Source organism: Lepisosteus oculatus, chromosome 15 (assembly GCF_040954835.1).
Source record: "Lepisosteus oculatus isolate fLepOcu1 chromosome 15, fLepOcu1.hap2, whole genome shotgun sequence".
Lineage (NCBI taxonomy): Eukaryota > Metazoa > Chordata > Actinopteri > Semionotiformes > Lepisosteidae > Lepisosteus > Lepisosteus oculatus.
The window spans coordinates 17,071,579-17,098,206 of record NC_090710.1 but is presented as its reverse complement, the minus strand read 5'-3'; the positions used below and the strand labels follow the sequence as shown (position 1 = coordinate 17,098,206).

General features: G+C 37.9%; 1 protein-coding gene across 17 annotated transcripts in view; it reads right to left on the bottom strand.

The window, feature by feature from the left end:
* Nucleotides 1-26,628, bottom strand: part of mycbp2 (MYC binding protein 2) — a 104,740-nt gene that overhangs the window by 62,327 nt on the left and 15,785 nt on the right. For 16 of the 17 annotated variants that reach the window (XM_015363797.2, XM_069179069.1, XM_015363799.2 and 13 more), the window contains 16 exons: nt 21,968-22,183; nt 20,713-20,866; nt 20,286-20,482; nt 16,333-16,575; nt 15,893-15,964; nt 15,139-15,235; nt 13,992-14,065; nt 10,919-11,057; nt 9,785-9,861; nt 6,805-7,009; nt 6,281-6,445; nt 5,700-5,858; nt 5,016-5,220; nt 3,995-4,140; nt 2,476-2,562; nt 252-359 (listed from right to left, as the gene is read on the bottom strand). In XM_015363797.2, coding sequence (XP_015219283.2) covers nt 252-359; nt 2,476-2,562; nt 3,995-4,140; nt 5,016-5,220; nt 5,700-5,858; nt 6,281-6,445; nt 6,805-7,009; nt 9,785-9,861; nt 10,919-11,057; nt 13,992-14,065; nt 15,139-15,235; nt 15,893-15,964; nt 16,333-16,575; nt 20,286-20,482; nt 20,713-20,866; nt 21,968-22,183 — 2,344 coding nt within the window. The remainder of the gene's footprint in view (nt 1-251; nt 360-2,475; nt 2,563-3,994; nt 4,141-5,015; nt 5,221-5,699; nt 5,859-6,280; nt 6,446-6,804; nt 7,010-9,784; nt 9,862-10,918; nt 11,058-13,991; nt 14,066-15,138; nt 15,236-15,892; nt 15,965-16,332; nt 16,576-20,285; nt 20,483-20,712; nt 20,867-21,967; nt 22,184-26,628) is intronic. The other variant, XM_015363801.2, reaches the window with a different exon arrangement.

The window sequence follows — 26,628 nt, the reverse complement described above, 5'->3', positions numbered from 1 at the left end:
CTCTTAAGACCAAACTACAAAACATTCTGCATGTAATACAGTAATTCAGAGATTAAAGTCAATAAGCAAATGGACAACTAGCTGTCAGATTCAATCACTAGCGGTTTTCTTTATCCTCAGGTATACTTTACACTAAGAACAGAAAAGAGAAAAATGAGCTTAATTTTGTGATTTTTTATAAATGAAAAACTCAGAGAACTAAAGAGACGAGCTGAAGGGCTGCTCCTAGTTGTTAATGAAGACCAAAGTACCTTTGTGTTTGTCCCGCTTATGCTTTAGCTGTGCCTGAAGGGGTCCTAGTCTGGCTATGGCCTGCTCTCGTTGATGCATATAAATGGGACCAGGAAATACAAAGGGGCCTGAGGAAAAAGAAACTTTCACATGCATGGGAAAGCTTTCAAATGAGAAAAAGAATGGTCAACAAAACAAGGCAAATTAAAAAATATGGAAAATACAACAAAGAAATAAACCATCCACAGTTCAAAAGCATTAACTTCATAATAATACCCAGTTTACGGAAACATGCTGTAAACCCATGACAATCCACTGAGCATAATGTAAATATTGCTTGTAATGCTGTCTCAAGACTAAAGAATATGCCTGTAAAGATAAAAAATTAAATTAAAGAAAAAAATTAAACCAGCCCAATTTCATTCATAATCCATAATATTTTTCTCTTCATAAAAGTGTTGGCAATTTGGCAAAGAAGAATCTGCTGAATTACTACAACTAGCAGTATTTCCAATTATGCCAGTAACAAAAAACAGATGTAGCACAGTTAAAAATTAAGCATGTTTAATCAATGCTTAAAGGCTTAACACCAAGAAATTACAATGTCATGCTGTAATTAAATGCACAAAATGTAATAATTTGTTTTTTGATTTGGTACCTGTTACAGTACAGAATTATGAGGTATCTGTGAAACAGACTTCTCTACCTGATCCAGACAAGTGCTGGTTCTCAAGTTATTGGAAGATGGGAATTTTGAATTAATGTTTTCGACATTGGAAAGCGTCCCGAATTCTCTGTTGATTTTTATTTGCATGTGCCATGCAAACAGGAAGCTGTATGACTGAAACACTTTAGAAACAATTCCATATTCAAGATAAACATTAGAAGAGATAAAAGTGAATGGAACATGCACAGCACATGTACCACAGGAATGTTCCTCCATACAATGAGCAAAGTCACTGCCTCTTCAGCAGTTCAGTTAGTGTCTCACACTGAAGTATAACATCTACTCGACTCATCCCACAGGTGCTAGACAGTGTTACCATCTGCATTGTTATACCACATTTGTATCAGGTTACACAAACAGGGGCAAGGCAGAAGAAAACAAGTGGTCAAAGTTTGAAAATAATCAGAACAATGCAGTAAATTACCATAAAAAAAGCAAAGTGACTGATAAAGTTCTGATCAACTGTCACCCATACCATTACACACTGCCACCAAAACACATCTCAGTGAACTGTTTACAACATCTCCGTCTCCCATGTATTAAAACTACATTATTAAATAAGTGAACCACGACACCCTTCCACCAATATCTATTTTTATCTACATTGATGTGCTGAGAGGAGTCTTATAGGGGTTACTTTTTATCAAATGATGCAGGAGTTCCTTAACTGGATATCAGCAGCTCTTAGCCATTTTGGCTGTTAATAGGTTTATGGATTATCATGAAGCACAATTTTTTAAAGAAATTTTAATATTTCATCAGGTTGACAACATTATTGTTTTTTTGTATTGTTTTTGTATTTGTATTGTTGTTGTTTTTTTGTACTTCTTACCGTCTGAGAGCCAGCTAAATAGCATTTCGTTACACCATATTTGTATATGAGTATAATGACAAACTTGAACTTAACTTGAACTTGAGGTAGTCTCTGATGGGTTGTTACACATCATTGACTGGGTCTAGGTTGATCACAAAAGCTATTAAATGCACTAATTGCAACATCTCTGGCAGCAAAATGCACACAAGCATGGATCCCCTTATTCACTAAGACAAAAAAGCCCGGAGGCACCATTAAAATATAATAAAAACCATCAGACTTTTTATGCTTGCAAATATCCCATTTACATGTGCAAAATCGAAATCATAGGTATTGTTAGTTATATGATTTCCATGTGTCACATTTAATGTCATTTTAAACTTGGAAGGTAAAAGAGGAATTAAAAAAAATCAGACATCAGCTCTTACCATCTCTACAGCCATATCAGAACTTCTTAAAATGCACGAACAGGTACGAATATGTTATTATGAGTAATAATAACTGGGGTTATAATGTCTTGTGTTTCTAAAGTGTTCCAGTATATTTTCAGACTTCACCACAAATGCTCAAAAGTAACTTTATCACCTATGGTTAAGTTCTCTACCATTTCTTTCAATGCGATCAACACCCAGCATGAGAGAGAACTTTCCACCTGAAGTCTGTGCACTCAGCCTCTTCATTGAACAAAAAGGGATCGACATACCTCTTCCTTCTTCCAGCCGGTGTCTGCGGTTTATCCTTTGTCTCTTCTCCTCTTGCCGTATTTGGATATGCTCTTCAATATTTACTCCTGGAGGGACAGGGACAGCTAAAATAAAACAGTTGTGGATTTTGGGGGGAAAAACATACAAAGATGAATGATGGAGCTGACAAGAACTAATAAAATTCAATTTTATTAGATTTCTAAATTTAGAACTGTTAACCAATCAGCATGGGTGGAAATAAGAACTGTGAACACTCCGCTGAAATGGAAATATTTTTGCCATTTTGCACATTATAAATCACATAGCATCTGCAGGAGAGGTTGATTGTGCTCACTGTCAACACTGCAAGCTCACAATAGTGTAGCTACTGCTGTCCAGTGCATCTCATCACTCTGGGAATCCTGTTTATATTCAGCCTGAATTCAGACCTCCAACAACTGGGTTAAAGACATATCCTGCACTCCAAGAAAGTGCTTTTACTAGTCTGGCCAAGTTACAGCACTCAAAAAAAAGAACACTTTAATGATTAATCTTGGTATATCTACTATAATCTATGTAGATTTAATTTAACCAGGAACTCATTGCTGGAAACCCACTGAAGCTAAGCAAGTGTGAGCCTGGTCAGTACCTATATGGGAGACCTCCTGGGAAAAACTAAGGTTGCTGCTGGTAGTGGTGTTAGTGGGGCCAGTAAGGGACGCTCACCCTGCACACACCAGTCTGTGTGGGTCCTAATACCCCAGTATAGTGACAGGGCACTGTACAGTAAAAAGGCATCTTCCTTTAGATAAGTTGTAAAACCAAGCTCCTTACTGGTCATTAAAAACCCCAGGGCGCTTCTCAAAATAATAGGGGTGTTACCCATTTCCCATTGGCCCTTACCAATCATGGTCTCCTAATAATCCCCATCTCTGAACTGGCTTCATCACTCCATTCTCCTCCCTACTAATAGCTGATGTGTGGTGGAGGGGAGCCCCATTACCTGTAAAGTGCTTTGAATGGAGTGTCCAGAAAAGCACTATATAAGTGTAAGAAACTATAATAATAATAATAATAATAATAATAATAATAATAATAATAATATGCAGCATTTAAAGTTAAATTAAAAAAACTGGTAGCACTTTTTATTCCAAATGATCCCATAGTGATAGACATTTAGGATGGTACCCGATTCCTCCTCCAACTGGACAACACACGGCAGCCAACAGCCCCACAACACAGTAGGAAATAATCTAATTGATAGATTTTAATTAGCCATTTTATTCTGCAATATCCAAAAACAAATTATAAAGGATGGCTGGAAACACAAAGGAATTTAAACAAACTCCTCTTCTTTTAAATAAAACAAACTATGAGAAATATAGAACTTGCATATCTCAAAATGGTAGCCTTGGGAACAAAGGAACCTAGACTGCCTCACACGGAAAGCGCTACATACAGTATTACTGGAGCTTGTATTTTCTGGTCTGAGTCCAGATGAGGGGGAAGGGCAATGTATGATGTAATGTCAGGCTTTACCTAAAAGTAAATCTAATGGGATCATCTCCTTCACAGCATCAAAGATCCCTCTCTGCCTGGCCTCTTGTCCATCCAGCTCTCTGGCACAGGCCTTGCAGCAGCCACAGGCCGAGCAGCCCGACTCCCCGGAGCCACAGCCACAGATGCTGCAGAGAAGAGCACAGAGAGCAATCGCGATCAGTTTCCCACTTTCATAACTCAGGCCGCGACAACATCGGCAGCCGGGAAAGGTCAGCAGCACCACCGACGAAAGAAAAATATGAATAAAAACCAACACCAGAGCTGTAGGTTCTTAAAACAGCGCTTACATTTACAGAGCTTCTTTAACGCAAAAAATACCAATAAAAATCCACAAGTGTCTTCTTTATATGAAAAATTGTTTATAAGTCATCAAATCAGATGAAGGATATTTGCCCACATTTGCTACAGTCCAGTGCCTGTCTTGAATGTACAATATGCCTGATTGGATAAAAGTCTCAGGTGATATTAAACAATAATGACACAGGCATGCTAAAGCTGGCCCTGTCTACAAACGTCACTGAGCTAACTGAAATCCATTTTTCCTTGTATCTCACTCCTGTCATGTCTCTCCCACATCTTGCTTCTTCCCATCAGACTGCATCCCTCCTCCTGTGACTCTGATCCCTCCATTTCCACACCCCCCTTGGCATCGTCCAGCCCCACAGCCTGGATAAACAAATCCCACAGTGATGACACTCTCCCCAATAAATAAAAACACCATCCCGCTTTTTAAAATGTCACTCCCCATTTTTCTACAATGGATGCCTGTATAATTAATCACACTTCCCCATTTAAAGAAAATATAAATGACTTCAATAATTTGGAGGGCATATTAATGAATGAGAAACTTTTTCTTAGGAAAAGTGCATTTCATTAGATCATACATGGAAATAAAAAGCTTAATATGCTTCGCTTGCAAAAGTCTCTGCAGGAATATGGGTGAGGTAAATGGACACACACAAAAGAAGTCGAAGGTTCAGAAGCAAGACGAAGCACTCACCCTCCAGGAACTCGGTCCGGCCGGCCACTGCTCACACAGCTGGCCCCATAGCCCGTGCAATCTCCGCACACTGTACACACCATGCACTGGTCCAGCTTCCACTTGTGCATGCCAGGAGCACACATCATGGACTTTTCCTCCTTGTCGTCCAGCTCTTCCTCCAAGTCCTCATCCATTGCAGTGGCCATATTCTCCACACCAAAACCTGTTCAGCCACATGGATGCGCACGTCACTGCTGCAGCCTCATTCAAGACACTTCAAATTCTAAATGAACTCAAGAGTGCACAAAACTGCTCCTGCCATAAGTAATTGTCTAATATGGTAGTAGATGGGCAGCTCTAATCAAAGGCTGTTTAAAAAGCTCACTGTATAGCTGTCTAGACAGGGCTTACAGTCATAGCCTTGTGCAGCACAATGAAAAAAATTAAATTGTCCAAACATATTAAATTGCTTCTGGCTCACTCTACAAATCACACCCAAAGGCTTTCATAAATCACATAGAGAAATATACCAATTTAAAGGTTTACTGCGCACTGTAAAATTGGAAGCACAAGTTCCTTAGACAACCAGAAAACAAAGGTATACCAGCCTTTCCCTCAGGTTAATCACAAGTAATTAAAGTAAACAATCAAAAAAAGGCAAGCCAAGGTGTGGTTTGAAGTAGTGTTTTCTCATGCTCTTACCTTTCCCAGCTTGGCTCATTGACCCAGTGTCTCGGCCACATTGTCCTTTGTTGTTGACACCAAAAGTCCACACCTCTCCATTCTTTGTCAGCACACATGTGTGAGCCTTCCCCATAGCTACCTGAGTTACGAAGTGTCCTTTCAAGTCTGTCACCTGGCCTGTAAGGAAGCGTACCATTTGTATTTTGCACACAACACTAATACAAATACATTCAAGTTTCTGGTCTTTCGGAGAAGGCTCATGGGGTGAAAAAAACTTATTCCGCATGAACGTATCATTTAAATATCTATATTTTGGGAATACTGAAGATACAACACAACATAACACTAAATGCAATGCCCTAACATTCATATCCAAACACACAAAGTTGACTCTTGTCAATCGCAAAGAGATCAGAAGTTAAGCGACGCAACAACCATAGTACTGCATGAGCTATGAAAGAGTGGTTACTGGGGGTATGTCAGATGATCTTCCAAAAATATCACCTTACTGTCCGACAGAAAAAGAATAACCTGTTACTGACTCTCATCGGCTCTCACGCAAGGGAACCTAGAACTACTGGAAGGCGGCTAGTACGTACAAGTACTGTCACTGTAAACAGCATCCTTCCCAAACATGTACAGCTCGCCATCTTTCGTCACAATGCTGCTGCTCCCGTTGTTGCATGCTGTGTAGACTGCCATTTTGCTCTCAAGTTTAATCATTTTCTTGGGCTTGTAGGGCTTCGGTTGTCGCCTGCTTTTTGCTGGACATACAAAAGAAAAAAACTCTCCTGAAGAAAATGATTTCAAACCATACAACACGAGGTCTCATAATATACGAACACAGGCAGCATGTAAAAAGTTGTGCATAGCGGTAAAGCGTTTCCTACAGTATGTAGACAACTAAGGCAGGAAGGTTCTACTCGTATAACCTTTAAAAACAGGACTGCCTCAATGACAAAAAATCTGCCCCAAAAAACAAAAAGAATGTAAGAAAGGCTACAAATAAGAGGTGACCATTCATCAGATTGCCTGCAAATGAGCAGCTAATGGATCCAAGAATCTACATGCAACGAAAGTTTAAAGCAAGAAATCCTTCAACAAATCTCATAAAGTCAAGTACTTGATTCTCCATCCTCGCCCTTGCTTGCAGACCCAGTGAAGAAGACACTCCCATCTTCAGCCACCAGCAGCGCGTGAGAGCCGTCGTGCCCGACGGAGAACTGCACAACCTTCGGGGACTTGGTAATGGGCAGCTCCACCCACTTCCCAGCTGAGGGCCCGCCTTGTTTGATCCCCAGGCTCTGGTACTTCCCAGTATAATAGATCTGAGAAAAACAAAGGGAGAAGTAAATCACTAACATGACTATATAGACGAACACCAATTTTCACATAAGTAACATTAAATCATTCAATCATTAAAAAGAAAGAGTGGAGGCCATATGGCCCATCTAGCTAAGTGATTTGAGAATTATTGAGGTACTAATAGCCAAATCATAACTTGCAGCATAACTTGGGGTTTACCACTCAAAATAATACTTCTTTTTAAATATCTTGTGTGTGTTCTTAGCATTTATATCACAACAGAATATACAGCAAATATCTGAAAATGCTAGATATTAGAGTACAAGGGCTGCAAATGAGAGAAGGCTTCTTGGCCCACCTGGCTTGTTTTGTGTTTTTGATATATCAGGATGCTTCTTGAAAAAAACAATCTGGTATTGCCTTTGAGAATATGACTATCTTGTTGTAGATTCCTATAATCCTTTGTGTAATAAAGTTTCACTTGTACTCCGACTCTCATGCACCACTCCGGTCCACTCTGCTTAATGATGTCTACCGGGTTGACTTAATCAATGTCTCTGAGGAATTTGAAAACTTGAATCACGTCCCCTGATAGTGTTTATTCAAGACTGAATAAAGATTTCTTTCAGCCCATCAAAGCGGAACATGCCGCTTTGAGTCCAGAAATGTACCCGATCACATTTATTGATTCCATAACAGCAAAGACACTTATTTTCATCATTAATTTCATCACCCTAATTGTAACATTCATTCTTTATGTTTCCTCTCCATTTAGCAGGTCAAATTAAGATTAAATGCCAATTAGAGAATTAACCACTAATGAAAAGCTTCATCAAAGTCTTCTGAAAATCGAAATGTGCCATATCATATGCTCATTTTGTAACCATGACTGTTATCACATTCCAAGAATGCTAGCAAATTAGTTGAGATACTTTTTCTTAAATCCATACAGACTGCCCCATAGAGGACAGTATCCATTTAGAGGGTCAACTAATTTAGTTCTAATTATAATTTCTATAACAAGTGACAGAAGTAAGACTTAGTGTATAAATACTTGGTTGCCTACCGTAAAACTTTTTTATGGATAGGCTCTGTATTACCCACTTTCTAGGGCATAAACATTACCCTGATCAACAGGACAAACCCCTAGCAGGTCTGACTTTGACTTTCAAGGTTGTTCAATTTTGATTCTAAACTGAATTTGCCCTCTTATAGGGAATGCAGGATATCCCAAATAATCCACAAGCTCTTTTTGCCAAATCACAGGTCATCAGTTTCTATTTTTGTTAGGTTTACAAATCCAAAATAATCCCTAGTGTAAGACTGTGATTACATAATAAGAGAATAAATACAATGGTTAATAGCTTTTACACTGAGGAATTTTGCATCCGATATGTACATCTAATAATCTGCAAATAAGTGCTTCATTTAGCCAGGTCACAACACTTCTATCAAGAGGATACAACAACTACCTATTCCTTTTGAGTAAATATATAAGCCCAGTACCTCTTAAATATTTAACATGTTAATTAACACTGTATATCAGAGACAGTTTAGAACATAAGAAATTACATATTGCAAAATGAGTGGATGCCACATGGCCCATCTAGCACATCTGGTAACTAGCAGCTAAGTGATTTGAGAATTATTTAGGTATTAATAGCCAAAAGTGGAATAATTTATTACATGATACAGTCAGAAAAAACAAAACAAAACCACTATAGTTGTTTGTACACAGCTTCCTTAATTTTAGAATCCAGCAGTGGCTACTGCTAATTGCTAAGCAATATGGATAAAAATAAAATGTTTCCAGCCATTTAACTAAGTTATTTGCTTCATTAGCAGATCATCCTGCCTTGGGTCAACATGGTGAGCTACTATTCGTAAATCTTCATGACTATACATTCATTAATACCTTATTTCACACCCACCTTGGGCCAGGACTCTACATGTGTTCTGCAAAAATAAAAAAAACCTAAGCCATAACTGATCTAAAGAGGTCTTATCCTCTATCTATTGGGCCATGTACGTAACCGTGAAATAAGATCAATCTTTTAATCACCTTTTTATCTCCAAATAACTCCTAGAAAGCCAGAAAGATGTTACGCAGTCACACAAACTCACCTGGCAACTACTGTTTCAATATTTGGGTTAATCAGTTTCTGAATTTTTAAATATTCATGGAAGAATGTCTCAAGATCTACTTAGGTTTTCTGCCTACCCATACCTAATGGTAAACAAGAATATGTTTCTATACTGCAAACAATAACTGGTCAATTATTATGTCACCAGTGTTATATCTTTGAACTTCAACTCATTTGAGTTCACAGTGCACATTTATTGGCACTTCGTTTGATACTTTAACTGATTCTTCCAGGAAAAAAGGTTAAAGAGTAAACTCTAGTACATGCAGACAGATAAAATGCGAGAAACTATTAGCAAAACACGCTTAATAAAACCAAAAACAACTATATAGAATATTTCCAAAATATCTTTGCATCTCAGACTAAATGAGATAGTTGTGTTTCTCCAAGTGAAAATAGACATACCAGTTCCACCAAAAAGGCAAGACTTGCTGATGTGATATACTGGCTGTAAGCCTAGTCTGGGCATGACTAAATAACAGCACATGATCATCAGTACACAATGGGAAACTCACTTCAGGCAATCAAGGAACAGGACTGACTTGTTTACACAGAATTTCTTTGACATTATTAATAGCTTGTGAATAATTAATTTGACACAAAAAACTGTGCGAGTTCCAGGGTTTCAGAAAGAGCTAGTGTCTAATCCAGTACCTTTCCAGATGCAGTTTTCATAAGAGCAAACTCCCTGCCAGCTCCCAGTACTGCGGCTTCCTCATCGAACCCTGTACCTGAAGAAAGAGGTCAAGACGGATTTGATAAATAAGTCTTAGCAATAGAAATCTAGACAGCTCTGAAACCTTAAAATGAATTCCTAGGTTCATGGCGTATTTTTTTTACTTAAGCCGTACAAAATACTAACATTTGATCTAAACCCGGTGTCCTGGCCAAATTTCCACATTGGCCTTTACCAATCATGGCCTCCTAATAATCCCCATCTATGAATAGGCTACATTACTCTTCTCTCCTCCCCACTGATAGCTGATGTGTGGTGAGTGTTCTGGCGCACTAGGGCTGCCGTTTCATCATCCAGGTGGGGCTGCACATTGGTGGTGGTGGAGGGGAGTCCCCATTACCTGTAAAGCGCTTTGTGTCCAGAAAAGCGCTATATAAGTGTAAGCAATTATTATTATTATTAAACATTTCAATAAAATCATTAATTCCGAAGAAATGTCTTTCTTGATTACCATCTGTTATCATTTTTGTATTTTAGGATGATATTATTCTGAACACTATCATCTGTTAGTCTGCAATTCTTTCTTAAAGCTCATTGATGGAAAACTTCATCACTTCAGATAATAATAAACTACTTTTTTCCACAGCAATACAACAATACTAGACTATTTAAAATAGTTAAATATGTATTTAATAGTATGCTTTATATATAAATATCTTTCAAGACATTTATAGCACTTAAAGTGGCAAAAAGGACAGTGAATCCATTTATATTTAAAATACTGTTTTAAAGCATAGTTCTTAAGACAGCCAAAAGGGCACCTTAATGAGCACTTTAAAACAAACCTAACATTTCAAATGAAACATGAAAGAACATGTTTTAATGTTACCAAAAAAAGTACACCAGAATTTCATGTAATTAAAAGTGCCCATGCCGTCTACCAGCCATTATAGTCTGCTTTAATGTACATGGTAAAAACAAACAATTTCTTCTGATACACGGCAAAGTGAGAGACAAAGGAGGAATGGCAAATGAGAACCAAAGACAACAAGAAACATATGAAGCAACTATCATTGATTAGCTGTGACAAGGTTCCAAAAAATAAATCTTACTGATAATATGCAGGTCTTTCTCCAGGTCAAAGAGTGAGATGCCACATGCATGGAGACATTTTCGGGCCAGTTTAAGCTGTAGCTCCTGTTGCAGTGCTGGTTCAGTACTTGTTGCATAGATTCTCACCACAAAGCCATCCTGGAAAACAAATGCAATCTATGATCATATACTGTATTTCTGTGAATCACAGCACTTAACTAGGAGTCCAAATCATACCTGCAGCCTTTTCATCTTTATACACTCCTTTAACTGGGTGCAAATTAGGGTGCATGAACCATTTTTTGCCCTCTTGGTTTCACAAGTTGGTCAGAATACTTTACCAAACATCTTTCAGAAGTTTAAGAGGCCGTCATAGCTAATAGGAGCTACAGCACTAATCACAGCCTAAAAGCTGTCATAATCACAGCTACTGGTCATAAAATACTTTTTGTACCAATTTTTACATGACTGGAAAAAACTTAACTGTTGATAATTTTACCACTTTTTGTTTAATTTTTCTTATCTGAAAAGTCATTTTTGTCTCTCTCTTCTATTGTTTGTAATGCTAACACAACAATTAAAATGTATTTTGGACAGTAAATCCCAGAGGAAGAATGACAGATTTGGTTTAAGAAGAAAGTGTTTTTGTTAAATAAAATGAAAATGGGAATTTTATTTTAATCTCCCATCTTGGATAATAATGACTACAGGGAAAACAATAAAAAATTGTACATTAATTGGTGGAATTGACATCCATGGCAGATTTATTTTGGATCGTCACTATTATATGGAATTAAAGAGACTCAGAATCTGAAGACCAGAAATATAACTATTACTGCACCACAGCCTGGATATTTAAGATGACAGCCTTTGAGGTTAAGTCCACAGAAAACGTTTATCAAGCTCTACTTTTAGTGGGGAAAAAAACTGACACAAGAACAGACTCAAAAATGTCTGACATTTCACATAACATTAATGCTTCACTTAAGAATATTTAAATCTCCTATGTGCTGCTATATTTCTGTAAACACTTGACGAAGAATTTGGTCTGACGTCGCAATTTATGTAGTGCTTGTTCTGTAACAGTGCATCGGTTTCCACAATTGATACAAATGTACAGTGTGTTGAAAGGAATCAATTCCCCGTCAGGCTTTTTACAGCAATGCAGAGAAGAGTCAGAGACTTCATAGTGTGATACCACAGGGAGGGAGGAGAGGGGTAACAACACACAGTGAAGTAACAACATATACTGAAATCAGCCATTCTGGTCACAGTAAAAACACCCTTTGGAGCCTTTTAATATACAGTCCTTGGTTTTGCAGTTTACAAGCTTCTAGTTCTACCACTAAAATCTCATTTGTCCCCATAAGGGATCCTCCATCAACATGGAGGCTCTTCACTTAGGTCCACTTATGAGGCTGGCTCAGAGAATTCCACAGGCTTACTTCTGAAGAAATTCCTATGCAAATTATTTCAAAGCAGATACATGAATTTCAAAGTTCTCCCTTCCCCCACTTTCCTTTCTGCATAACAATTTTCTGTTAAGATGAATCAAGAAATATTTAAAATGCTTCCTGCCCCTCCCCCAACACACCCAGGCTTTACAGCTTTAGCATGATGCACTGCCTCACTTAGCTCCCCAAGCACAACATCAGGTAGTTAACACGGTAAAAAGAAGATGTCAAAGGAATCAGGCAATCAAAGAAGGGTCAAGAGAACAATTATAAAAATGAGATCTGAAAACCAAAACCAATCTAAAATATGGGTGTATGGGCAGTTGTGGACAATGTGTTTCTTATCATTACCAAGAATATAGTGCATCCCAGGGTGCCAAAGAAGATCCAGCTATATATTACACTCTACAATGTTTGTTTCTTTGAGAGGTTCCGGGTTATTGTGTGACAATGGTCACAAGTTATCTTAATGTCAATAAACTGAAAAGCTTAAAGCCCTCTTTTTTTCTTTCCTTACCTCCACATAGCCAAGCACACTCAATATTTTTCAGTATTGACTGCTTCAAGCTGTCACCTAGCAACCTGCCAAATCCCTCAGAGAAACCAGTTCTTGTGTGGATGTAACTACAGGAGCTCAACAAACTAATGTCCTTCCGTCTCATGCTTTATTCAATAAACCTACATGGACTGACAGAACAAATGAGTCTGAAATTAATGCAATTCTATTTTAAGACAAAAGGTTTATAATTCTTGACTTTGCCTATAACTGGGAAAAAAGAATCCACATACACTGCTACCAAATTGGCAGAATGAAATAAATCTATTTAAAATGAACATATGCAAGACTGGTTTAGAAAATAAATCTGTATTCACCAAAACAGAAAACATGAATAATGCAGATATTGATAGATAACTTGATAATGCTCCTCACAGCAAATCCTCATGGTCCCTAGTATTTCCTTCAGCCATACACAGTATTGTTGATAAAATTCATGATTAGACGCATGTTCTTTGCAGCTGGAAAGGAAGACAACGGCTGCATAAGCTTTTATCATCAACTACACTCACATTGTTGGCGGCATAGAGATTTAGAACAATGCACAGTAACATGCTGCTGTGAAGTGTCAAAACCTGTTTGAGGTGAAAACCTAAAGATAGCAATCAAATCAGTTCAAAACAGCCCCCAGGAAATTCAATTCACAAAGGTCCATACCAAGAGCATAGTTTGCACTCTGTAATCTCAACATCACTGGTTATTAAGCTAGCTGAGTTCAGGACTCCTCAAACTGCAAAGCATAATTGGCTGAGTCATCCAGGGTTGCTAAGCAACTGTGAACCCTAGGGCTTGACAGCTTGCACTGACATCAGCGAGAGACTTGCTGCTTCTCTGATTGCTGAAAACTCTCCTATAAGGTACTATGGGGCTCTCAGCTGTCAATTGCAAGCGGCTGAAAAAAAAGTGAGCAAGTTGAGTGACAGAATTCATATTACTTCTTACTCCCATACTGGCAGCTGTTACAGTGGTTGCAAGGACAAGCCAAAATAAACAGCCAATTCTGATCGGAAGGGTATAAAAAGAAAAGGACTTCCAATACAAAAATATGAAGTGGAAGTGAATCAGATTTTTAGATATTCTTACATCTCTGCATGCTGCAATTTGATTGACGTACTCTCCATCCGTGAAAACAATGTTCTGCGCATCAGCTTGGAGCACTGAGGGAAAAAAAAGGAAAAAAAATCTGATTATTACACATGAAAAGTGCAACACAGGGATCATAAGTGATATATGAATGCTGTGATGCCACAAGGGAGCATCCCTGTAGGGCATTACTTTCCCGAGGCCTCTTTGTTTACAAGCTTTACCCCTGCCCAAAAAGGGCAACAGGACATGTGGTATCCACGAGGCTGGACGTGAGGAATCACCGGAGCAGGTATCAGCTGTGCACCCTGCTCCAGTACACATAAATAGAGCTCCGAACAAGGAATAGAACGAGGCATATGGGAGAAGAAGCCAGAATAAGAGTGACACAGGATCTTCACATCAGCCTCTGGTAACACACAGGCTGATATACCGCTAAGCCAGCCACCAAGCTGAAAACTCAAGCCACTCAGCTCCTCCGGGCTGAAGACAGGCTGTGGAATTGCCACACCAGCCACATTATTGCTGCTGACATGGCTAATAGGCACGCCTTCAGGCAGAGGACAAGCACCTCTGCTAATCACCTTGGACAGAATTACCTGCCTTTGTTGCTGTGGTAATATAAATAGTGCCTTTTAAATAAACAAGTTTCATTTCAAACCTCAGTCGGGGTTTATCTTTGGTCAGGGACCCACATAGAACTGTTGCCTCTGCTGCGAGTTGCCCCAAGTGGCATCAGAATGTATTTTTCTCTTTTTAATCTTGTTACTCTTATTTGCACTTTCTATGAAAATGTTTTGGCAAGCCTTTTTGGCCTTTTCACCATAAAACAGGAGAGAAATGTATCAAGATATCAATGTTACCAATGCTTTATTTCTGGAGCATTCCAGAAACAGAAACTGAGAAATACAGGTTTAGGTAATGTAAAAAAATATATATAACTAATGGATTCCATTTTAAAGTGACATAACAAACTGCTATGTGGTACTTAACATTAATTAATAATTAACAAAAAAGACATATAGGAAGTTTAAAACATTTAGCTAACTTGAGCAAAACTACACTGTGACATGTTCTCTTTGCACATTAGCTAACTGGCTACAGAGGTGAAGATGACTGTAAGGCTCCACAATGAAGTGCTCCATACCAGGCATCGTGATGGCCCCCTCCTGCTCCAAGGTCTCAGGATTGATCTTGATAGCATTCATGCTATGGCTGTTCATATCTCTGTACAACAAGCAGCCCTGAAGCAGCACAAGTAAAAGTGTTACAGAAAGCTGTAAAAATATATCGTCCAGTTATGAATTTAACATTGTTTTTCCCTAATAGAGCCAATAACTTTCAGTAAAAAATATAAAACGGCATGCTGCATTTGCCCAAGCTACAAGTCTGTGACATTTATGAGCCTGAACCATTTTCTACTCATGTGAACTCTATGCCAAAGCTGATGATTTTAATATGACAAGGCAGCCACTACACTGCATTCTAATGACAAAAACAGTGCTTGTGCAACAAGAATTCACATGATTTTTCACCAATATTGTAAGAGGACATTTACTTAAGTAGATGATCAATAAATTAGAAATAATTGATAACGAATTTAAGAATTACTAATGCTTCAAGTATTTCTGCAACAAGTAGATGTTAATTCCACAATCAAATTAAATAAGGAAGAAAAACAGCAGTTCAGCTATGGAGTCTTTCTTTAGGTGTGGATAGCTCCACGGCTAAAATGCTCTCTTTTTTCTTATGTTGGAGAGCGGATTTAAAATGTACTTGTTCCAATGTAGACTAACGCAGCTCCCTGCTCTTATCTCTTTAAGCAGATTTGATGTTTAAGTCAACAATGAAAAAACTCAATTACAAAAGTAAATGAATTTCACTGAGATTGCAGTATTTACCTGTGCAAAGCCCAGCCATGACTTCTTCTCTTTTCGGTTTCTTATGCGAGAAGTAGAATTATATACGTGGCCCTGAAAGATTAATGATGTTGAGTATTATTTGACAGGTTTTCCTCACAATTATTCAGTTCCACCAAGTTTCACATTGAAGAGCAAGATCAGCTAAAACTGAAGACAAGCGTCTAATTTAAAACCACAATATCCAATGTGAAAAACATTTTTAAGAGACAGGGGGTGAATTAATATTAAATGTAAATATTACCCTATAAAATATAGGCCTTAAATCTTAGTTTAGTAATGTAATCTAACATGGGTTAGTAATGTAATCTAGTTAGTAATGTAATCTAACATGGGTATCAAGGATGAACTAAGAGTATCTTTCGAAAGACATGATAATATTCAGTTGCTTTAAAGGCACGGTAATATTCAGATGCCCCTACCCTGACTGTTCCACTGTATCCAGAGCCTACTTTATACAGCCCATCTTTGCATAAAAGATAGAGAAAGGAGCCATCAGACTGCAGCAGGCATCGTTCATCTTCATCTATGGGGACCTCTTTCAGGACCCATTTGTTCATCAGAGCTGCTTTCTTGATGCCATTTCCAAACCAGTCCTGGATCTGGATTTTTCCAACCAGCACAGCTTGAACACTCCTCTGGAGGGCATTCAGGATGGTGGGCACCTGCAGGAAAGAAAGGCACAACCTATGTCACACTGATGGCAAGCATGTTAAAAAACCAAGAACTTTGTGCCGATCTATTTTAGATAAAAAAAGCATATGTGAGGAAAAAAAAACAGTCACAAAAAAGCCCTGCAGAGAAACTAGATTTATAATAAAGGGTTATAATCTATTAAATGGAAAAAGTGAAACAGAGATCTGGAGCCACTAGACTTTCCCTTCTGAGGTCCTGCAACAACTCAAAGCCAAATTGCAAAAGGCGGAGGGGGGTCTGGCAATCTTCCATGAAGAAAAACACTTTTGATTTATGGAATTCAGGTTATAAACTTTCAGTTATCGCTATAACAATAACAGGGCGTTACCAAATTCAAGGTCATTAATACATCCAATGTATTAATCCCTCTCATTCATTCACTTTTGGGGAGTAGAGTACAGTAGTCTTGAGGAGAAACAAAGAGCACATCCAGGGAAATCCTACCTTGCAAATTGCACTCCACCTGTAATGTGGAGATTAGAAGTATTCATAAATTTGAGGGAAAATATTTTCCATGTCCAAAATTAATCTAAAGGATCCCAAGTTTTAATACTACAGCGGATTAAGTAGAATAATTTGTAAGACAAAATTTGCATGCTTATGGTGACATACTCTTTAAATTTCATTCATTATCATAGAGCCAAAGGCTGCCTGTATTAAAAACTGTTGTTAAAACAGTATTATTTAATACTACTATATCCATCCGTCCATTTTCTGACTGCTTTTTCCAAAACAGGTTCACAGGGGAGCTGATGCCTATCCCAGGAAGCAACAAGAACAGGGCAGGATACACCTTAGATGGGATGCCAGCCCATTGCGGGGTATACACAAACAGAAACAAGCAAACGCACAACGGGGCTACTTTTTCCAGAAGTTAATTAACCTACCAGTATGTCTTTGGACTATGGGAAGAAACTCTGGAAGAAAACCACACGAATAGGGGGAGAACAAAGTCCAGGCAGAGAGCATCCCTGGTCAAGAAATGAACCCAGTACCCTAGTGTTGTGAGGCAGCAATACTAGCCACTCTGCCATCCAATACTGCAATACATTTATAATTTAAACAAGAACTTAAAGATGCAGTGCTGATGTTAATATTAGGTGTTTAAACGCTTGGCCATTTTAAATTTTAATACATTCATGTTTTGTTATATTGTAACAACATTTTAAATCATGTAAACCAAAAAAACATTCAAAATGATTTGTTTTTAGATTTTGGATTTTAGTAAAGTCCATGACATTTCCCCAAAAAATTTAATTTGATCAGGTCCTAACCTATCCATAAATACTCTAACAAACTAAGGTCCAGATATTATTACATAAACAGATTTCAAGCACAATCTGAAAAATGTAAATTGTATATTTATGTTTTTTGCATTTATAATTAGCATTCGACTAAACTTATCTATAAAATAATGTGACGAGAAAATATAGAACTATGAACCAAACTAATAGTAAAGGTAAAAATGCAATATATCAATGTATATAGCTGGTAAAACTCCAGTAAAAGAACCCGCACGTTTATTGACTAATTACACACTGAGGTAATATGACAGCTGAAGCTAGAGAAAGCTGCTGCTGAAATCATTCAAGTGGATTAAAGCAGAAAACCATCACATACTCCTAAAAAATAGCAATATAAATCTATATCCCTGCCACTAATGTGAATGTTTAACACCTGATAACCACAGAGGACAAAAAATAGTTTCTCTTGTGGCATTTAATGTCAAAATACAAGGCTTATTACACTACACACATACAAATGACAATGGAGTTTTAATGTTCTGCACAAAGTACCAATTACCAGTGATATCTAGGGCTAGAAAACAATTAAAAATGTAAAATACAAAACTCTAAGCCAACAAATAACAGATATTGCTTCCTTTAAGATATTTACTAATGTTTTTAGTTTTTTTCCCCCTCCATCGACACAAAAAACCCTTAAAACAAGTGACCCAGCGAATTCCAGATCTTCTTTTTGTTAAAAAGGTTAAACAAGGGATCAAAATCAAGCTGCATTGGCTGTGACTATATAACTGCCAATGTATAACTTAAAACCATTTTAGAAATTTCCAAATTGTAAAAACGAAAACAGTAAGAGGTAGGCAATCTCTCTCAAACAGTTCTGGGAAGTAATGTTCTTTGATGGCAATAGTATTACCAAAGAAGAAAGAAAGGATATTTTACCACTTTAGATTACTGCATGGTTTTTATTTTAATAAAATTAAATGTCAAGAATCAGAGAACACTACTACTGAGTGGCTAACTAAGCACTCCACTGGCTTTACACTAAGTGTTATTAGCCTCAGAGCTCTTGAGATGTCAATAATGCATTCAGTATTAATAGATGACAATATTATCAAAGAGCCCTGTAACCACATGCTAGGGAGTGTCACTACTTGGGATCTTCCCATCCATATTGCAAATGTCTTATGGAGAATACTAAGAATGGGCAACTGACACACCAGAGTACACAGAATTCGGGGATGAGCTCACACTCCATTTTAAATACATCAATCTGGATTAGTCACTATACCATTGAATTATCAAATGCGTCATTGCAGGTAATTTAAAGTTCAAAATGTAACATGTATGACAGAACCAAAGTATAATTTAAAAGTTGTACTTTCTCATTTTTATAAATGCAACAGGTACGCACATTTCATCCAGTGAGTGGCTTATTTTTTTGTGCAATAGGATACCGAAGATGGGTGAACGCAATTTCTACATCTGCTGTATTTATATCTTGTAGACTTAATTTTGTCTTAGCACAGCATTATTTTATAATGCTAGGCAAAGACGATCTAATAACTGCACAATGAACGCAAGTAAATATAAATTCATAGCCTTCCCTTTTAATGTGCAAATTAGTAAAATATGCAATCTGTGTGTGGACTTCAAACAATCGTTAGATGAGGAGATCATGTTACATCATGTAAATGTAACCCCAGTGATAATTCCTCAACTCACTGTAACATAAAATGATTCTTTCTTCAGAGTTTTTCAGAGTGAGCTTATGATCATTTTTAATCTCTTTAGCTCCTTCATTTTAATAGGCTATAAATTAGACACTTCGCTCAAGCTCAAATCTCTTATTAGATATAGACAACTTTTACTTTTAATATTGTCGGCTTTTTAATAATTTATTAGGACCAAGTGCCTAAGAAAAATAACACCTTATTAAAGTTAATGAGCTTTGTGGGATGTTACGGGCTGCTAACAAATACCCATCACTGTCTTGAAGTAAGGCTCCAATCGTTTCAGAAATGTGGTGCTGAGAGCACCAGTGTCATTTCAGAGTTGACTTGAATACAAATCCATGGCCTTGGATGTCTGGTACTACAAAATGGTTCCATTATGTTCCAATAGCTCTTATGTGAAAACCAGAATACTAGCAAACATTTAAATCCTACCCTTAAAAAGACTGCAATATTTTCAACCATAGAACTCTTACTCCACTAGTAATGGATCATGGATAATGTTATGAAAGTTTACTACAATATTTCCATACCCTGTTCTGAATTTTCCATTATAAAATGCATTTACTTTGACATGGTTTCCCACTGTTCTCATCATGCTTTTTCTTCCTTCACCCCCATTTACAATGCTTTGACCAAGTACCACAGTCATTTATAAAGAGAACCACATTGTTGAAAAGCTCAAAACGGCAAAGAACTTACCTGAATGGTCTGGCAAGCATGGCTGCCGTTGTTGGTGAGGATGGCAGAGACAGCTTGCAGGATCTTGCCTGTGTCACCCCAGGACACCACCAGGCTGAACAGACAGGCACAGGAAAGTGCCGTCAGAGCCTGGCCCGTGGTGTCGCTCATCCCTGTACTTCGGATCGTTATCTCCAGCAAGAGATGGAACAAGGATTCTGGGAAGCAAAAGCAACCAAAAACGGAAAAACAAGAAGCTGGTTAGATAATAGTACAAGGATTTATGCTTCTTTCCGGATGGATACTATCAGAAAGTTTTTCAAATGGTGCTTAATTCAAAAGGAGAGGTGTAAAAAATTCCTGTATAGTCATATGACTGGTATCAGGCAATCAAACCTGCCACTTGATTTGTGTAAGAACCAGAAACTTTGGGTTGAGAACATCGTACCTAGGACCTCAGGGGGCTCAGTCTGGAAGCCTTCTGGCTGCTGGCCTTGCAGCATATCCAGCAGAGCCTGCAAGCTCCTCAGACACAGCAACGGATGGGAAAACCTTGTCTCCTTTATCAGCTCAAACACCCCACACAGACCAATCCCAATAATCTGGAGGAGGAAAAAAAAAATGTTTCTAAACATCAAACCATATCTCTCTAGTGGTAAAGAAAATGAAAGGCACCATCATTTCTTTATCAGCTAAATCAAATTTAAATGTTACAGCCGTACGGTAAAGCATGCTTCACAAGACACAAATATGAAAGGCTGAACATACGCCATTTGCTTAATCAAATAGATTTAGCAGCATATGCCAATTAAATCTGACAATTCTAGATATATCCAAGAAATGCTTTGCAATAATGGTTTACATGTGAAGGTCTACACTTCTAGGTAAGTAATAACGTTACTTTAACGGCTGTCTTTGGCGTAATATTTGGATGTTAAGGCTGCTTTTTGTGTATTTATTCATGATTTGTGCTGAATAACTGCAGAATCTGGGGCCACTGTCTTATCAGCTTTGATTAGTGCAAACTTTCAGCTGTCAGTGTAGAAATATTTCTTATTAAACAGTTCCAGAAAGGCTTGCTGTTTTAAAGTTGTCATTCTGACAGCAGATTATTTTTAAAGTACAGAAGCACCAAGGTCTCAAGAAAACAGGAGACTTTCATCCTTAAGCAAAGCTTCCCGTTTAAAACAATTTCAAGCCCAGCTGCATGCAGGTATAACAAGCATACCTACTGTATATCATAAGAGCTGTTCTAACTAGCATTTGGAATAAAAAAAAAATTGAGGAAATGATTCCATTCTGCTGTCAGTAAGAAATATTTTCTTTTACTTTATAATCTCCATATATACAAAGCTGACAGACACTCCTTCTGACCACAAGCCCTCCTGACAACTAAACAGGTGATCCAAGTGATATTCCCTACTTTTAATAACTAAATATTTCAACATCAGTAAAAGCAAACAACAGAAACCACAAGGAAGTGAGCTTATAATCATGTTAGCAGTCAGAACTACCATGGGTAATACTACCAATACCTTTTTAACTAATGCTAAGGTATATTTACCAAAATCATTCAAGAATTAATCAGATCTGTGAGAACTAAGTGAAATCCTAAATAGAAGAGTATTGACTAAGCTGTTAAGTAGTGTATGCGCAATCCTTGAGAGGTGTCCCTTGAGGGCCACGGGAGATGGCACACTGACCTTCGGCAGTTTAACCGGTGGCTCTCTGGACTCCTCCTCCTCGTCGCTGTCCGAGTCCCCGCTCTGCACCGAGTTCTTGGAAGCCAAAGCCAGAGAAGTCTCTTTTTGCTGCCATTCCAACACACAATGGCGGACATTGCAGTACACGTTGAATGCAGATGGGTTGCTGTGCAGTTTGATATCCGGCACAGAGAAGGCTCCTTCCAGATTCTCGCTCTGCAAAGGAAGAACCATAGTCATTAGGGAGGAAGCAAGTCACCAGACTGCGATCCACGCTCCATGCTCCCCACCAAATGTAATCAGTGCTGTGCATGTGCAGAGCAATACATTTTTACAGCCAAGGACATTATTGATTTCTGAATGACAGAGAATGGGATTTGTGCTTTAGTATGTTACTCTGGTTTCAGGATACAGAATTACCCTGTAGATACAGATACATGTATAATTAAATGACATCCATATACAGCAAAGACTTTATATGGATGCAGATATAAAAAACAATCAAATAATATTTGTTTTATGCTTCTGTTGAAGATCCTTGGAGCACATTCTGCCTACAAATTCCTACTAACATTATTCTGTTTACTTAAAAGAGAACCGCAACGCCATTTTATTCTTCGGGGTTAGAAAGAATCGGCATTGATGAATGCATTTCAAACCATAATTAAAGTAAAATGTACACAGTAGTGTGTAAAACCTCAAAATTTACATCACAAAACAGCATTAAACTTTAACAATAAAATAATCAAATTTCCAGGTGTGCGGAGCACCATATTCTGCGTTTCAGAACGACGCAACAGTACTGTACTGTAGCGGACCTATTACATTATAAATAAGCAGGCTTGTGAATACATCTCTTTTAACCCAACAGAAATATTGCTCTCGACTTTGAGAAGGTTTTGCCAGAAATACAACTTTCTTGTTAACCCTGCATCAAGAACCTGTTAGAACATTTCTGCATTGAAATGTCTGCTGCACAACTTGTACATCATGTTAACCTGTGGTGAGACCGTGGGTTTGCAACAACATGGTCGCCATACAGTACTTTCACAAAGTTCATGATTTAGTGCTTAATTTGGAACTTATACATTTTTTGCCCAATATGGCCAATTAAATTATTTTGTCGAGATTTAATAACCGGTCTGAGAAATTGGGCCTGCAATTCCCCTATGAACACTTTTTTGCTTCAGCTGCTGAGTTTTGTTTTTATTAATGGGCTTTTTTTTAAAAAAAAGACAACACATAAATTTATACCCTGATCACACACAGTAAAAATAGCAGGGGCCAACGTACACATTCACACATTATAAGACAATAAGGTCAACCCCCTGCTTACAACCGAAGTCAAACATGATATGTAGAGTGTGTGAGTAAGGCCTACCCAGAAGGCCATTCCCCTGGCCTTCTGGAGAGGTCAATCAATACAGTACAACTCAACTGTGGCACTGTAGGAACAGGCAGATGTCAATTCAGTGGAATGCTAGAACCTCTGAAGTTCACTAGCCACAGACCAGTAGAATCTTGCCCCACCCATGGAGAGAAAGAACAACATGGACAAGCTAACAAAAACCAATACCAGGACATGTGGTGTGCAGATCATTATTAAGGCAAAACAAACTTTTCCTCTTGCCTCATTTTTCTCTCTTGCTTATGCATTTTTAGCTCATGCAACCTTCTTAGACTGTGACAAATAGTCAAATATGTAAAACATGAAAACATTTTCTAAATAGTTCATCCCCCCTCTCCGTTCTGAAAATATATTTGATAGAAAAGAGTGAAAACATTAATTTTTAAATGGCTTTTTTCAACTCATAGGTCCAAGACAAAAATTCCCCCTGTACTGCTGTAAATCAGCACGCAACTCTTCCATTTCACTGTGGAAAATATAACCCTAATAAAAATACAAAATATTACCCCAATTTAAAAACAATTACAAAGACATAAGAAAATTAGAAAATGTACCACAGAAGTCAAATTGCTGGACAAGGGCCCAATCCAAACAATTAAGGCATCTGAAAATGGACAGGTTACTTAAAAAATTAGCAGACCAAATCAAAAGGATTCATATGCTTATAATCCAGGTATCAGACTACACCCAGTAAACCTAGGCCTCAAACAAATAAATGTAATCCACTTTAATTTATAAAAAAAATGTAAATAAAAGCAGCAATTAAGTATTATTGTTATTCTTAATACACATGAAAACACTTAATTAAAAATACTCAAATCTGCCTCTGTTGGAAAACAGTAAAATACTGTATTCAGCAGTTTTGCACAAGAGGTAAATTTCCCACTATGCTACTGTAATAATCTCATTCTAAAATGAGACACTGTCAGTTTAGATAAGGACACAGACTTCAATTTCTTTCCTTTCCAGTGAGTTCAGATCTTGTGTTAAAGAAATGAAACTACACATTTCCTGACCTCATGCAAATCTTTTTTACAGATGGTCAACCATTATTGTCAGGTATAAGAGACTTAACTGATGCCTACATTAAATTGCAAATTAAGAATTGGGCAATTCACTGCAATCTAATCTAGAAACTCTAATAGCAATTTTGATAGAGTCCTGGTAATCCTGCAAGTGCAGCGGCAGTTCATGGCTACTATTTGGAGTTTCACTAAGCAGAGATGCAAAAAACAAAATGAGGATTTGGACTTTTGCAGTTAAGTAATTAAAAAGATGAGGAGGAAGTAATGTGTTGGGTAAATATCAGTCAAATACATGCAATACAGACAATGAACTTACACTTGATAATATACCATCAAGCATTACCTGTCACTTTATTTTGAAACGAAACTTAATTTTAAATTCATGCCTGGCTTACACTTTTACACAGTAAGCTGTGGTTTTGTATAGCACGCATCCTGGCACAAGTTGTTCGACGCACACCTCAAACCCAAGAAAACACTGAGGCTGTGTCTTCATCTGCCACTGACAGCCATTTGTAAGTAAGCCACAACCTGGCTGCAAATACCCAAAAAAAAATATTTATCTGAATGTGGATTAGGCTATATAAGAAATTAAAACATCCTTTATCTCTACTTATTTGATGGTTGGTATAAACTGTATTGTATAATATACTGTAATCATACTAGACTGCATCAACTTCAACATGATGTGTTTTTAACTTCTGCGAACTTTCAAAGCCAGATGCCCTGCTTTTCATGACTATGTGAAATCTGTTTGGTCAATCACATTCATCTTCACACAAATCTCCACGTACAGTATGCTGTCACAAAGTACAACAGGAATTTAAATCCTTCCTTCAGTGCAAGAGCTCCATCCTGCAAGGACAAGATCTGGAACAAGATCAATTTACAGCTCTTGTTTTTTACAGGTTTTACAGCAAATTCCTCTGCCAAAAACCTTAATATGAAGTCTTATTAAAGAGCCCAGAAAGCAAGACCAAAAACATACAGCAGAAAACATCTGAATGCATTAATAATAGATAATGATATTAAGATTTAAATCTGAGGTCAAGATACAGTTGCAGCTGGACTAAGGGGGTTCATATTGTTACCGCTTGGAGGAGTTCAATTGTACCCATTTGCAAATAATAAATGTTGCACCTGGTCTGGGGTCTTGTTGCTTCTATACTGGAGTCCCAGAATCCTCTTCTGCAGACTAATCTGTGTCAACAATCTATCCTCCCCAGCTCTACCAAAATCCTGCTGCTGTGTGGTATTCTCTCTCACTGCTTCTCCTAGGCAACCACTACCCCCGACTCTTCACTGACCCATCACTCTCATATTCAAGATTTTTATCCTTTCCTACTACTCCTTATGGGGGAGTTTCCATGTGCCTTTTACATTTGAATGATTATAGGATTAATCATATGAAGTAGGGGTCGGGGTGGCACAGTATTTGACACTGTTGCCTCGCAGCACAAGAGCCCTGGGTTCAATCTAGGATCTGTGGTGCTATGCGCATGGACTTTGTATGTTCTCCCCATGTTCATGTTGGTTTCCACTGGGTGCTCTGGTTTCCTCCCACAGCCCAGAAGACATACTGGTATGTTAACTTTTTTCTGACAAAACGGCCCTGATGCGAGTGTGTCTGTGGTTGCCCTGTGATTGGGAGCTCGCCTTGCGTCTGTTGCCTGCCGGGACGGGCTCGGGCCCCCACACTAAACCCTGAAACTGGTGGAGAAACACGTTTTCCAATAGAAATCATACAGACTAAAAAGGAAAGTTGGGGGCTTAGATGCAAATCAGCCATATGCACATACCTAGAGTAGTTATGCCATTTTTGTGCCAACAGTCAGTAAAATGTGATTTCCACAGCAAGCATGAACAAGTGACAATCACGCTTAGATGTGTGAAGATGTAATAAAGTTTGAATCTGCCTTGACTGGTCATTTAGAACACTTCTTTTACAAAATTTGCCTAAATATGTCACGAGAGAGTAATGAATTTCCTAATTATTAGCCTGAAATTTTGAACAACAGAACAAATAGATAATTCAGAGAGACAAGCTCCCCAAAAGCAGCTATTTTCAGATTCCCACGGGTGAAAATCAGCAGAGATGTAGAACTAGTGAGATCCGAGTGATACTCCATTCACTACGCATGCCCCGAAGAGTATTCACATTTTCATATGAAAAACACAATTCCATGCAGAAATGGGTTGTGGCACAAAGTAAACGTAATTAACGGTAT